Below are 15,195 nucleotides of genomic sequence, written 5' to 3' on the forward strand. Positions count from 1 at the left end.
ACATACAAATATGATTCAAACCTTATTAATAAAACAACATGAGTATTAAGTACGTGTACGTTGAAATAAATTGCATAAGATTTTTCTGTGAAGTTCAAATCAGAAAACTTCACTGGAAGAACTTAATTACATATCACAATGTCAAACTATTATTGTATCATGAACTAATACTTAAAAAAACACAAAATGTTGCAAATATATCAGCCTATAGTTAATTGCAGTAACAATAAGAACGTTTTCTCCGATCTTCTAAACGATCTATGTTTTTGATGCAAGCAGACTGGTTCCCATATTTATTAATACGATTAATATCGCCGAGAGTTTTTACGTTATTTTCATTTGCATATTCTACTGTTCCTTCAAATAAGGCATTACCAGGGTTTGTATAAAATTTGACTCGGATTCTCATCCGTTCTTCAATGGTCCAGAGGAAACTACGCAGTGAATAAGACCTTTCTAATTTTGAGTCTCTTTGCATATCTGCATAAACCAGGGAAGCTTGTACAACTGAAGATAAAATTACTTTGGCACATTTATGCATTACATCTTTCAAAATGTCGTTTATTTGTTCCACTAAAAAAATTACAGAGTGAATCACGCGTTTGTCATCTTTTGAAATTGATTTAGATGAGTAACATGGACAGTAATGTTCCGATATATCTGCATCTCGACAACTCCGGGACGATGGAATTTTCTGAAACAGACTTATTCCTCTCTGCAGTGTCGAAACATTGGATGGACTTTTCTTTTCAAAGTTTCCATTTAAAACATCTTTGAGCATTTCGAATACGTCATAAGTAGTAGTTAATGTATTTATGTTAGATTTTAAATTTTTGTCAATATGAGGATATTTTAATTTTATGTGATTTGGAATGACTATTGACATCAGTGGAAGAAGATTAGAAATTCGTCCTACTTCGGTATTTTGTATTTCACTATATCTAGGACCATGATCTGACATTACAATCAAAATTGCATTGTCAAGCTTATTTGTATCTTTCATCCATTTTAAAAGCTCGAAATAGTCGTTATCTGCCAATTCTACCATGTTGAAAAAGTCATGAGCGATTTCATTCGTCCAACAATATGCAAATTTTCGCTTCCTGTGATATGCCTCAATAAAACGTTTATAATATTGTAATTGTACGTTGAATCTGTAATTATTTCCAAAACACATCGAAGACACTTTTGTCAAAGGAATGTTGTGGTTTTGTAAAAACTTCAGTGTCATAGAAACCGCTAGATTCGATGGCCTTACTATGTCCATAGCCTGTATTAACGGCTGATTATAATGTTGTGTTGGTTGATCAGCAAATCCTTTGAATGTAGCAACTTCATACCAGTCTTCAGCAAACAAATCGACAGCACCGCGTTTTGAAAAGTTTTTAAATATATATGGCAAATTATTTACTCCTGCTTGATCTTCTTGTCCTGATTTTAATCCAGTAAACATTGGCATGATATTCGGATAGGAACTATCAGCAATACGTGTATACCCATGTAAAATGTAAGCATTCAATTCAGATTTCAAGTAGGCCATAGTCTTTTTTAATTTCCGTTCTGCTATAAGCCTAGAGAGTGAGTCAATACCTATAATATACACACTAAGATCTGTTTGTGATTCGTTTGCTATCACACGTGTCTTATAAACGGTTTTTGTATCAATATTCAGATGTAAATTATTATACATACGTTCTCCCTGTTTATCATAACATTCCATGTGAATAAAATCTCCATCAAGATAGCTTGGGTGGGTATACAGTAATCTATCCGAAAATTTCATTTCTTTTTCTGATACACGTGTAATATATCTATACTCACATCTTATATTTGAATACCCAGAAATAGTAACGGCAGTGTTATTCATTGTTATATAACCACGTGTATCTACATAGAACAGATCTAACCAATGTTCACATGGCACCGGTTGCTGCTTCCAGAAGAATTGTTGTATAGAACTGTCATACAGATCATATGACGGTAACTGGCAAGGTGATAAAATATTTTGGTTTCGGAAAACATGGAAGACTGGCATGTTAAATCGATAGTTCAAGTAAATAAACACACAAAGAAACAAAGCTAGATTTAGCAATCTTTTAAACGGTATTCTGATCCTAGTCAACCGTCGGTAAAAAGGCCATACACGATATGATCTCACTCGATGTTTCCAGTCTGATATTAAAATCTGCATTCTTCCTGAAAAATAACCAGAAAATAAATAATAGAACCCCTGATCTTGACCTCATTTAATGGCGAAATTTAAAACAAAAAAGATAACATTTATACCGAAATAAGAGCAGTCGCAGTTACTGAAACCAATTTAAAGCCAATTACAATTCAGGCGCGTAGCTCCCTATACGCCAACACGCAGTTGCGTGCACAACAATTCGGCATGCAAAAAAAAATTGCAAAATAAAAATTTATAAATTAAAAATTTAAAGGATACACATACGAGTATTCAAATGATGTAATGTTATTAAATAGCGGCATTTGGTTTCAAAATTAAAGTTTTATTGCAGATGACAAAAACGGACTTGAATCCATTACAAGATTGTAATTTGTTATACTCTTGTAGTTTCGGAGAACATTTTACAGAGTACGGTTTATCTGTTTGGATTGCGATGTACCAATCGGCCATTAGATTTATCAGAACCCTTCAATATCGTTAAATATGCCGATGCGAAGTGACTACCAAAGCCAATCACCCTGCAAACACGCAAAAACAGTCTTGAATTATCTCATTATATTTTGCGTCCATAGACCACATGATAATTTACGAGTAATATCTTTAATTAATTTTCTTTAATATTGTTAAAAGTAGCATAACAATATAAAACGTAGCATAACACCATAAAAAGTCTTTTTCTCGGGATATATCAGTTTGTTTTTTGGGATATAATGTTTTTCTTGTATTTCTCGTGAAATCGTGGTAACGGAAAATGGTTTGTTTTTCGGGTTTTGGCTATAGGACGGTTAATTGAGAAGCTGCATGTACATAGGTACATGATAATTTAAGGAACTGGAGTCGCGTCTGGTATCAGTCAGAAAAATCACTGCTTTGCGCACATCTGCTTCCTCGTGTTGTATAAAAGCAACCCAAGGTTATAGAACTACGTATTAGCTCTGCACTGTCTACCGTATTAATAAACACACCTTAGTAGCAATATACCAACTTCACCTGCATACGGCATATACATTTCCCAACTTATTCGATATTCAAGAGAATGCAGCAACTAGTCAGACTTTGTAAAACGTCATCAGTGTCTGAGCAGAAAGTTGATGAACCAAGGGTATGTCAAAGAACGTCTTGTTCTTTTTCTAAAAATAAGTTCATCGGAAGGTACCAAGACCTTGTTGATAAATATTCCTTATCAATTTTACAAATAATACACGATGGTCTTGAAGTATAGATTCTGGGTACTGTCTTTATTAATATTACTTTTTCTGTTTTTTTGTGGTTTTCATTTGACGTGGCTCTGTACTTATACATTCCGTCATTGTGTTATTATTCTATGATAATTTTTGTATTCTTGTTTTTCATTTTCGCTATTATGCTTTTGTCTATATGCCCTTTTCTGTTTCTTTGCTACATGCGACGTGGTCCTGTACTCATACATCCCGTCATTGTGCCATAATACATGTGTGTTTACATATTTATTTGTTTTTGTAGCGATTAAGATAATAACACAATGTTGACTAATGTTCCCCTATTTTTGACATTTTGACCGATTATGTCTGTTTGTTTTGTTCATCATCGTTGTCAATATACTGAAATTCTATGCAACTGTCTCAAGTGAGAGGTTTAGCTAGATATAAAACCAGATTTAATCCACCATTTTATCAGGAATATGACAGTTGTTGTCCATTCGTTTGATGTGTATGAGCTTTTGATTTTGTCATTTTTGTTCGGTCTTTCTGTTTTGAATAAAAATGAGTTGACAATAAATCTTTAAATAAAAATATCAATAATTGATATAATTATATAAAACAAAATCAATCCTATGATATACACGTTCAATGATGATTAAAATTTGATAAATATTTTATGAGATTCCATATGCCAGTTTTAGCCATATGATGTATCCCATATTGGAATAATACTGATTTTATCTAATTAGACATTTTCTACGAGATTTTTATTTTAAAATCTGACTATCTGATTCAAAACTTGAACAAGAACAGATATACATTTTTTTTTCTCGAAAATCTACAAATATTCCCATTGCACATTAATGATCATTAATTGTACGAAAAATTGACAGATGAGCGATTATGGCTCCTTGAAGTATTTAAATATCCTCCATCAAATCAAATACCTTCATTTCAACTACAATCGTGCATTTTAAAAAGTCCAATTTGTCTTTTATAACAGAGCACTGTGAGTTATAAGGCTGTTGCCATGTTTAACGAAATGTCTTATCGTCTTAGGTTCTTTCCGTTTTTCCGCGGAAAGACCTTGTAATTTTGTTCTGATTATTATCAGGTGTCTCAATTTTCAGTGTGTACAAGTTTGACTCCGCCTTTTTTATATTGTTTTTAGATGTTAATCTTAATTACAATGCTTGGGCAAACATTAATACAAACAAAGCAAGGAAGGCAAGTAAGCAAACCAAACAATTACTCTGCATGCATTAGGAAATTGACTCAAACTCGGTAAATGAAGACGAAAATATATTCTATGTTCCCTGTACACCTGTGGAAGTACATTTTCCACATAAGATAAATAAAACACACATGTTGTCTGTACAAGATCCCGACTCAAAAATAAAATTGAGAATGGAAATGGGGAATGTGTCAAAGAGACAACAACCCGACCAAAGAGCAGCTTACAGCCGAAAGCCACCAATGGGTCTTTCAAAAATGCGAGAAAATCCCGCACACGAATGCGTACTCCATCTGACCTAAGAAAATTCCTGTACCAAGTCAGGAATACAATGTATAACAGTTGTTATCTATTCGTTTGATGAGTTTTAGCTTTTGGTTTTGCAATTTATTAAGGGACCTTCTGTTTTATACGCCCGTCTCAGACGGGCCGTATCATGGTATACCGTTGTCCGTTCGTCCGTCCGTCCGTCGTCCACACTTCGTACAATTACTAAAAAACGCTTCCAACAACTTAAATGAAACTTTGTTGAATTGTTTATATCTATTGACGTAAGCTCCCTATCGATTTTTTAAAATTTCAGATCTTTCGTTTCCATGTTATGAAGTTTTATCCTTAAAAAAAGGGTTTTTTCCAGTTTTCGGACAATAACTTAAAAATGCTTCTATCAACTTTAATGAAACTTTGGTGAATTGTTTAAGTCTATTGACGTATGCTTCCTTTCGATTTTTTATAAATTTCAGATCTATGTTTCCGTGTTATGAATTTTTATGCTTAAAAAAGGGGTATTTTCCAGTTTTCGGACAATCACTCATAAACACTTTCACAAAATTTTATGAAAATTTGGTGAATTGTTTATATCTGTTGACTTAAGCTACCATTCAATTTTTATAAATTTCAGATTTTACGTTTTCAGAGTTTTTATACTTAGAAAAGCTTAAATTAATTAATGTACAAAAGGAAAATCATTTAAAGCATAAAGACCAGCTAAAAGGGCAATGGGCGTATCATGTGCTTTTAGCGCAGCTCTTTATTAATTTTCCTCGGAGCTCGGTATTTTTGTTATTTTACTTTTTTTATGGAAGTTATCTCCCCGTACACTGATCTTTTTGTTATGACTACCCCGTGTACTCCCTGAAAACTTTTAAAGGAATCCACAAATTTATTTATCCGAATCGCTTGTTATTTTCTCAAGACTTGCAGTCTACTTTTGACCGTAGTGATATGGAGACTACCTATGAGAGTTATTTCCCTTTCTATATTTCACAAAAGTGAAATGTAATACTGCAATTCTGTTTCTTCATACTTAAGATAAACCCTGTAGCATAGATAAGCCGATCTTTGATTTTTTCATGTTTTTGGTTTGACTATAGGTTTTTCAACCAGCGCCACTGATGAGTCTTAAATTAGGAAGACGAACAGCGCCCAACTAGCTTAACTTATTATGAAATAGGCATCTGATGAATTTTTATAGAAAAGAACCGATAAAGGAACATCCAATTTGAATTTTTTTCACATGTTCATCTATATTACTTTAAACTATTGTATACAGTTTTGTGTGAACTTTTGAAATACTATTCTTATAAAACGTCACACTGCAAACATTAGCATTGGTAAATCTTTTACATTTATGGTTTATAAGTTACTGAGTAACTTATAAACCATAAATGTAAAAGATTTACCAATGCTAATGTTTGCAGTGTGACGTTTTATAAGAATAGTATTTCAAAAGTTCACACAAAACTGTATACAATAGTTTAAAGTAATATAGATGAACATGTGAAAAAAATTCAAATTGGATGTTCCTTTATCGGTTCTTTTCTATAAAAATTCATCAGATGCCTATTTCATAATAAGTTAAGCTAGTTGGGCGCTGTTCGTCTTCCTAATTTAAGACTCATCAGTGGCGCTGGTTGAAAAACCTATAGTCAAACCAAAAACATGAAAAAATCAAAGATCGGCTTATCTATGCTACAGGGTTTATCTTAAGTATGAAGAAACAGAATTGCAATCACTTTGAGAATAAAAAAAAATAATTGAAAGGATGTCATCAATGGAGTTATTAACTTTACAGTTACCTACATGAAATTGATAATTTCAGTTACCTACATATCAATTTCATATTCTATATTGAATTTTCGTATCAATACAATAGTGTGTGACTGTCAGAGCATAGATGTAATACCCATCTATGGTCAGAGTCATATTTAATTTAAGTGATGATTAAGTCAGACAAGCATGATTCAGTTATCGGCAGTCAGCCATTCGGTCCGAATATTTACGATGTTGCAAATCAACACTCGGAAACTTGATCTGATAAAAAGTATAATGTCTAGTGTGCTTTTCTTAATAAGAAAAATGAATGGTCCAGTAATTCTGTGAATAGACTGATTAAGTTTAACAGTAAGAGGCATTTGATATGACAAAAATAGAGATTTAGTGAAATAATTAGATCATGAGGAAATATAGGTTTAGTGAAATAATTAAATCACGAGAAAATATAGGTTTAGTGAAATGATATTGATAAAAATTATAAGAATTATTTAAATATGTTTATGGTCCAGTTCAATTCTGGTCAATGTTTTCAACAATCTTATTCATGGGCATCAATGACTGTGGAACACAATTTATCAAGTACTCTTCAACTTTTACACTTTTCACGGGCTATTAAACTTCTACATCACCAATTTTTACTGCAAGATCATTCTCGTAATTTTTTTTCTCCTGTTGGACTCAGATTGGTCATTTCCATTGTTGCCTTACTCATTCTGTTTCCTTAATTTCATTTCTTTAATGACACCTACATGTATATTGCCTTTTAAAATTAAACTTTCCGGTATATTAAACCGTCGCGTAGAATAAAACAAAAACTTCGTTTAGTATTTGTCATATTACTTGGCTTTGAACTAGCGTTCAGTAAACGCGTGACTTCTCTAGGCGCGGACTGCCGGTACGTTGCATCTTCGGTCTTTTTATTTGTTGTGTTCGTGCTTTTATAATTGTTAAACGTTTTCTTTCAAAATATTTCTAATTCAACGATTTAAAAAAAAATGTTATAATTGTACATAATATATATGCAGTTTGTCTATTGCTTTGGAGGAAATAAAGGATTATATTTCCTTATAATTATAAAGCTCCGAAAATAATGTGTAGGTTAAACCAGAGACGTATTATATGAATGTTTACTGAACGCTAGTTCAGAGCCAAGTAATATGACAAATACTATAGTGTGTGATAACATTGTGTGAGGGAATTCGACGTTTGATGTACCACTGTTCACTCCAGTGCAATTTATGACAATACCACTGCATCAATTAGAATTATTTTTTTTGCAGTGTTTTAAGAAATGATTTTGCTTTGTTGTCGCGTATTATTTGTGAAACATTCAATGTTTTAAAAAGGCGAATTTTCTTTATAAAGTCAATTATTATGCTGACTTTTGAAGGCCAAACTTTCTACAGCCTTAAATACGCTAATGAAAGATCCAAAAACTATACCAATACATAACGACATGTTTATGAAATTATAACAAATCTATTGGTTAACAAATTTTTACTCGTTATTGCAAAATAATGAACTTAATATATCTGACATTTTCTCCCTACCCAGTTTACCCCTATACATTTTTATGATGTGGACTGGTCATTGTTATTGAATCGTAGGCAATTTGATTGGATTAAGTTGTTATTAGTTTACCCTCAAACTTGTTTATGCTTTTCATACATGACTATTGATTAATTAGAACGTGCATGAATGTGTACGGAAACTAAAATGACCTTCAAACTGGACACTGGACGAGTCAATATTATGTTTTATCAATGAAAGTTAAGGTATGAAAGGTAAGAATTGCCACTTATTCGATTTTCGCAAAATTTTCGGAATATACAGTTGAAAGGTTATTTTTTAAAAGCCTTTTGTGAAGAGTAAAGAGAAAGTTTACAAATAATACGTTTTGTTCCATTAAACAAGTCATTTTCGTAAGAGAAATACCGAAATATATTTTACGCACGACTACGGCAGGTAAAATTATTATTTATCATAATAAAAAAAGCATTTTTCAGTCTCATTGGAATATGTTGATTACAATTAATCCCAAACTTAAGAAGTAAGTAACTAAAGTCAAAATATGTCCGATCTGCCTATTTCTGCACATCAAAAGTCAATACGATCGTTTTAAAGTCAATTTCGTCTACCTCACAAAATCTTGTTAGGCACTATAAACGAAGTTTTTGTTTTATTCTACGCGACGGTTTAATATACCGGAAAGTTTAATTTTAAAAGGCAATATACATGTAGGATGATGTAGGTGTCATTAAAGAAATAAAATTAAGGAAACAGAATGAGTAAGGCAACAATGGAACAGACACATTCATATAATACGTCTCTGGTTTTAACCTACACATTATTTTCGGAGCTTTATAATTATAAGGAAATATAATCCTTTATTTCCTCCAAAGCAATAGACAAAATGCATATATATTATGTACAATTATAACATTTTTTTTTAAATCGTTGAATTAGAAATATTTTGAAAGAAAACGTTTAACAATTATTATGTACAGTTTTTCTAGAAAGGAGAATCCTTACATACAATGCTCTAGTGTAAAAATGTCACGTTATACTGCCTGATTGCCACGCAAAAAACATGAAATGCTCTCATCAAATTGGTACAAATGTTATTATCAATCAAATTAATTTACTGATTTTTGAAGAAGTCCCGGCAATGCTGGTTACTTCAACATCACGAAATAAAGTTTGCAACAAACTTCCAGTTATAACTCGAGACAACTCAGCGGTATGTATGTTCAGAGGACAGTTACGTTTCAAACTAACTGACGCGTCTAGCATGTGTTAAAACAGTAGATGACACTTTTTAATACTATGACACAAATATAAAATTAATACTAATACTTACCCCGTTAATATGCTTCGATATAATTTTAAAAGACGCGTCAACAATTAATTGAAAACATAGCCATCTTTACCTGTATTATTATACACAGCAATCCAGCCAGATATTAATTGTGCTTTAAATTTAAAGATAGAGTTACATGAACATTTTTTTAACCCGATACAGGTGATCGATTCTATATTCTAGCACGCGATGAAAGTCAACTGTGCAAGTTAGAATGTCCTGGTTCAATTCAGTTTTTATGGAGAGATTCATAACCAGGGAGAGAATACTCTTAATTGGGACAGATATTAGCATCATGTCACATCTCTGGATATTGTAGAGTGCATCCGTTCAGGCGGATTTCAGAAGTCAATGATGCCATGACTTGTTGCTTAGAAAATTTGCTTCACTAAATTCTATTAAAAATTAATTGTACATAATTAGAACAATAATCATACCTTGATGGCTCCATGCAATTCTGTTGTCATGTGGTTCTATTTGTTACAATATTTACAAATCTTTCGATCGATACAAATATTTTAGCGCTTCATATACAATATAGTTTTTACTTTTCCAGTCGCAATTAATCAATTGTATTGTATATGAAATACCTTATAATTAGGTTTAGTTACAACTGCAACTGAATTACTATGTAAATCTCATGCATTTGAATTATCGGCAAATTTGAAACGACGAACCCGGTCACGGACGACAAGCTTTTATTAAAGAAATCTACACGTATCATCGATTAAGATATATAACGTCCAGTGACAACTATCACATGCAGATCCGGACGATAGCATGTTAAATGCTTTGTGAATATGAACCCTGCTTTGTAAAATGACCGATACAATAACTTGGAATTTCAACGGACTAGTTCACAATTAATAAGTCTGGTGCATAATACGTTGCCCTAGCTAGACACATTATTCTGACTTCGAGCTGACCAGTCTATTCTTTTCTCCTAAATGTCGACTGCCATGTGGAAAAAGCAGCATGTCGACTGCTAGTTGGAAAAGCAGCAAATCGACTGTCATGTGGAAAAGCAGCATGTCGACTGTCATGTGGAAAAACAGCATGTCGACTACCATGTGGAAAAGCAGCAAGTCGACTGTCATGTGGAAAACAGCATGTCGCCTGACTGCCATGTGGAAAAGCAGCATGTCGACTGTCATGTTGAAAAACAGCATGTCGACTGTCATGTGGAAAAACAGCATGTCGACTACCATGTGGAAAAGCAGCATGTCGACTGTCATGTGGAAAACAGCATGTCGTCTGACTGCCATGTGGAAAAGCAGCATGTCGACTGTCATGAGGAAAACAGCATGTCGTCTAACTGCCATGTGGAAAAACAGCATGTCGACTACCATGTGGGAAAGGCAACATGTCGACTGCCATGTGGAAAAGAAGCATGTCGACTGTCATGTGGAAAAGCAGCATGTCGACTGCTATGTGGAAAAGCAGCATGTCGACTGTGGAAAAGCAGCAAGTCGACTGTCATGTGGAAAAACAGCATGTCGACTTCCATGTGGAAAAGCAGCATGTCGACTGTCATGTGGAAAAGCAGCATGTCGACTGATTTGTGGAAAAACAGCATGTCGACAATTTTCAAGGCTTTGGTTTGATCCGGCATTGGATCGAACACATGATCATTAATCAAAGGAGATGAAAGGTATGTGCCAATTATACTGTTGCAACCCAACAACACAAGCAAGGAAAATATCACAAAGAGATCAATGTACGGTCTTCAACAAAAAGAGTTTAAACTATAATCCTCCGAACTCCAAATCTACTGTTCAGCAAAGTAATGACCAAGTTTTTAATTTTCTTTAAATATTTTTTTTTATCTATATTAAGATGTCAACCCTCCCCCTTTAATCTCGATCGGTTGAGTAACAAACGGATTATACTTATCCTTTTCATCCCCAGTGGGACATAAGGCCACAACAAACTGCCTCCACTTCTCTCTGTCCTTGGCCATGTACTGGGCTTGGTCCCATGTGTAACCCATTGCTTCTAATTCTGCTGTACCAGTTCTTCGCCAGGTGATTCTAGGTCTCCCTGGTTTCCTTTTTCCTGTTGGTGTCCAATATAGAGCTGTTTTAGGTGTGCGGTGTTGTGGCATTCTCAGTACATGGCCTAACCATCTAAATATTCGTTGTTTAATTTCTGCTGTTATGCTTTAGCATTACATTTCTCCAAAAGGCTCTTGTTGCTGATCTTATTTGGCCAGAATATTCTGTTGATCTTTCTTAGGCAGCTAGTATGGAAAGCATCTACTACTTTTTGAACTAAAACACGCCAAGTTTCTGAACCATACAGTAGGACAGATTTTACATTGCTGTTTTAAATTCGCAGTTTGGTCCTTAAACTGTACTGGTTGGACTTCCAGATTGTATGAAGTCTTGCAAATGTTGCACGTGCTTTAGATAGTCTTGCCTTTATACCCTTCACTGTCCCATTATCTTTGCTTATGATGCTTCCAAGGTAAGTGAAATCTTCAACACTGTCCACTGGCAGATCATTGATTGTTATTGGTGTTGTATTTCTGGTATTTATTGACATTACCTTGGTCTTCTTGGCATTGACATTCAGACCAGTTTGCGTTGCATAGTTGTTAAGTATGTTGGTCTTCTCTTGGAGGTGTTCACTTGTTGTTGATAATATGGCAATGTTATCAGCAAAATCAAGGTCTTCTAACTGGTTAAACATGGTCCACTGGATACCCCTTTTCTTGTCTGTTTGTCTTGGCCAATAAAAATAGGATTGGTGACATAATACATCCCTGTCTTACACCACATCCCTGTCTTACACTAGATTTAACTTCAAATGAGTCTGAGATAGAGTTATCAAGGATGACACTACATTCAAAGCTGTTGTAGAAGGCTTTTATTAGCATCAAAATTGTTGGTGGAAGAACTAGTTAACAATGGTATAACAATAGATAACAAAACAAGGTCAAGACTCAAAATAATACACACACCCTTTTTCGCCCATTGCATGCTTTGGTGAGGGATACCCTTGAATAACAGAGAACAAAACCAAAATGGGACATTATATTGTTATATGAGTGTGAGATTGTTTCAATAATTTAGCGCTTTAGGAAGAGTGACGGATACAAAATGGGAACCCCCCCCCCCCCAAAAAAAAAAATTAATAATAATACAAAGCAATGGTAAAGTTTTAGATTTCGTAAGTAAACCCCAAAATAATTTGAATCGAAAAGTAAAATTTTGCGGTGCATCATTGCATTATATCCGTAAGAATACATCAAAGACATCAAAGTTTGGTTGCAATTCATTCCGCTGATGGGGGTGTCAGTGGCGGATCCAGGGGGGGGGGGGGTTCCGGGGGTGCGCACCCCCCCTTTATTTTTGCCGATCAATGCATTTGTATCGGGACATATGTTTTGCACCCCTTTGCACCCCCCCCCCCCCCTTTTGCCCTGGGTTAGCACCCCCCCTTTCGAAAATTCCTGCATCCGCCCCTGGGGTGTTCACCCTCTATACTATGTAAATGAAACTGTGGTATAAAAATTGCATGCAAACGATAATCAATTATACAGTAGGTGGCTGTATTTCATAGAGCATTTTATTCGTCAACTTTATAAACAAAACTATAAATACTATATAAAATGGCTAATTTCAACATACCGGAATCATATTTTGTTTCCGATTTTCCAGCTGTATTAATTAGATTATTTTCGGACGTTAAGAAGGGAAAACTTTTATTTTTTCAAAACAGTATTATATATGTAAGCATTGAAAGGCTTCAAATATATATGTAGGACTCTAAAGTGCGATGGTACTCTAAAGTGCGATGGTAACGCTAAAGTGCGATGGTCTACGCTAAAGTACGATGGTGTCTCACGCTAAAGTGCGATGGTTGTTTATTTGCTAAAGTACGATGGTATAGCACGCTAAAGTGCGATAGAACAAAAGAGAAAGGTTCAAGGGCACTAATGTTAAAAACAAGCCTTTTGCAAAATCTAGTTTGCAATGATTTAACATATAATGCGATAGGCTTTTACTTTACCGGTAGTCTTATGTGACTAAATTAAGAAGACGAATTTTGTATTTGCAACTGGCAAGGGGATGTGTTTACATTAATAGGCTGTGTAAACGACAAGCTACATCCAATACGCCCCTCGTCCTGAACATGCATGAACTATTTGCCACTGGACGGAATAAATAAAATTTATTTTTCCCCTTTTTCGTAGCGAGTATTAATACATGTTATATTTAACCAAAATGTACACACTGATGTTTTAATAGACAATTTCTGATTTACGCTTGAAAACGTGAACCTTTATTTTACCGATGTTTATACTCTTCAATAAAATCAATATTTTAACGTAAACATAAATTTGCATCTGTTCGCTTCCATTATTTATTTCATATTCCGGTATGTTCATTTTTGGTTTGTATTAACGACTGTTAACGTCATAATCCAACTACGTTTTGTACGTCTATACTTTGGCGGACCATCGCACTTTAGCGTATGAAGGCATCGGACTTTAGCGTAGACCATCGCACTTTAGCGTAACCATCGTACTTTAGCGTCCCCATCGCACTTTAGAGTCCTATATATATATAGAGAGAGAGAGTACAGATGTTATGTGATCAGTTCCTTCAGTAGTGAAATACACTGAGAACTTGCAACCACTTCGTACCTATCATTCAAAACTATGTCAACTTTACGTGTTCATTTTCAGTGGCGGATCCAGAGGGGGGGTTCCGGGGGTCCGCACCCCCCCTTTATTTTGGCCGATCAATGCATTTGAATCGGGACATATGTTTGCACCCCCCTGCACCCCCCCCCCTTTGCCCTGGGCTAGCACCCCCCCTTTCGAAAATACCTGCATCCGCCACTGATTTTTATGCCCTATTTATGGGCATTATGTTTTCTGGTCTATGGGTCATTCGTTCATCTATTTGCACCATATTTATATTCAAATACCGGTTGAAATATTAGTGTTTTTTTTTAGTATATTTAAGAATTAAATGCTTCTTTTTGTAACTTCATTGGGGTGTAAAAGCGTTGACCCAAGTACATTTTGTATGAAGCGCGAAAACAGTATTGTATTTGAAGGTATGCAATACAAACAGTATTACATAAGAAATACTAGTAAATAATTCTCTTAAGTTAAGAATAAAAAAAAACAGGCAAAAACCTTTTGCATATCAAATATCACATACTGCTAATATATTAAAGAATAATTATGTAAGTCAGACTGTAATTTATATGTGTCAACTGGTTTTTTTTTCCATTCATCTAAATAAAGCTTTATGTCTTATGTCTTATGAAATAGAACGGAACGGACGGAACAAAACGAAACGAAACGAAATACATACAAAAAGCTGCCAAACGTCTTCGAAACCAATATGTTTGTGTATGGATATAACTATATTTTGTTTGTTATAAAAGCTGAACTCCTGTATCCTCTCTATCCCAAAGTTATTTTTTTCAATTATTTACAGTGTTTATCATTCCATAAGGAGACAATGCCATAGATACAATCATAAATTAGCAATATTTACGAACAGTACAGAATAAAGTCGAGATGCTCATTGTACAAATCCTTGTTAGCATAGAAAAGGGAACTTCGTTCTCGAATGCCTGTGCATTTAGTGTCGTGTACTGATTAAATACAATTAGAACCGAGTTCGAAATCTGTGTAATAAATTTAGCTTACTCT

The 15,195-nt window shown here is 34.2% G+C and overlaps 1 protein-coding gene across 1 annotated transcript; it reads right to left on the minus strand.

The window, feature by feature from the left end:
- Positions 1-9: 9 nt before the first annotated feature.
- On the minus strand, positions 10-9,686 carry LOC143082481 (uncharacterized). The gene is made up of 2 exons (XM_076258163.1): positions 9,589-9,686; positions 10-2,196 (listed from the first exon to the last, which is right to left on the minus strand). Exon 2 carries the CDS (start codon positions 2,189-2,191, stop codon positions 212-214), a length of 1,980 nt encoding a protein of 659 aa, XP_076114278.1. The 5' UTR covers positions 2,192-2,196; positions 9,589-9,686; the 3' UTR covers positions 10-211.
- Between the last annotated feature and the right edge of the window lie 5,509 nt (positions 9,687-15,195).

This window comes from Mytilus galloprovincialis, chromosome 7 (genome assembly GCF_965363235.1).
Source record: "Mytilus galloprovincialis chromosome 7, xbMytGall1.hap1.1, whole genome shotgun sequence".
NCBI classification, from domain to species: domain Eukaryota; kingdom Metazoa; phylum Mollusca; class Bivalvia; order Mytilida; family Mytilidae; genus Mytilus; species Mytilus galloprovincialis.

Bases quoted from the DNA above. Each gene is read 5' to 3' on its own strand.
- LOC143082481 (XM_076258163.1), bottom strand. From the start codon at position 2,191: ATGCAGATTTTAATATCAGACTGGAAACATCGAGTGAGATCATATCGT.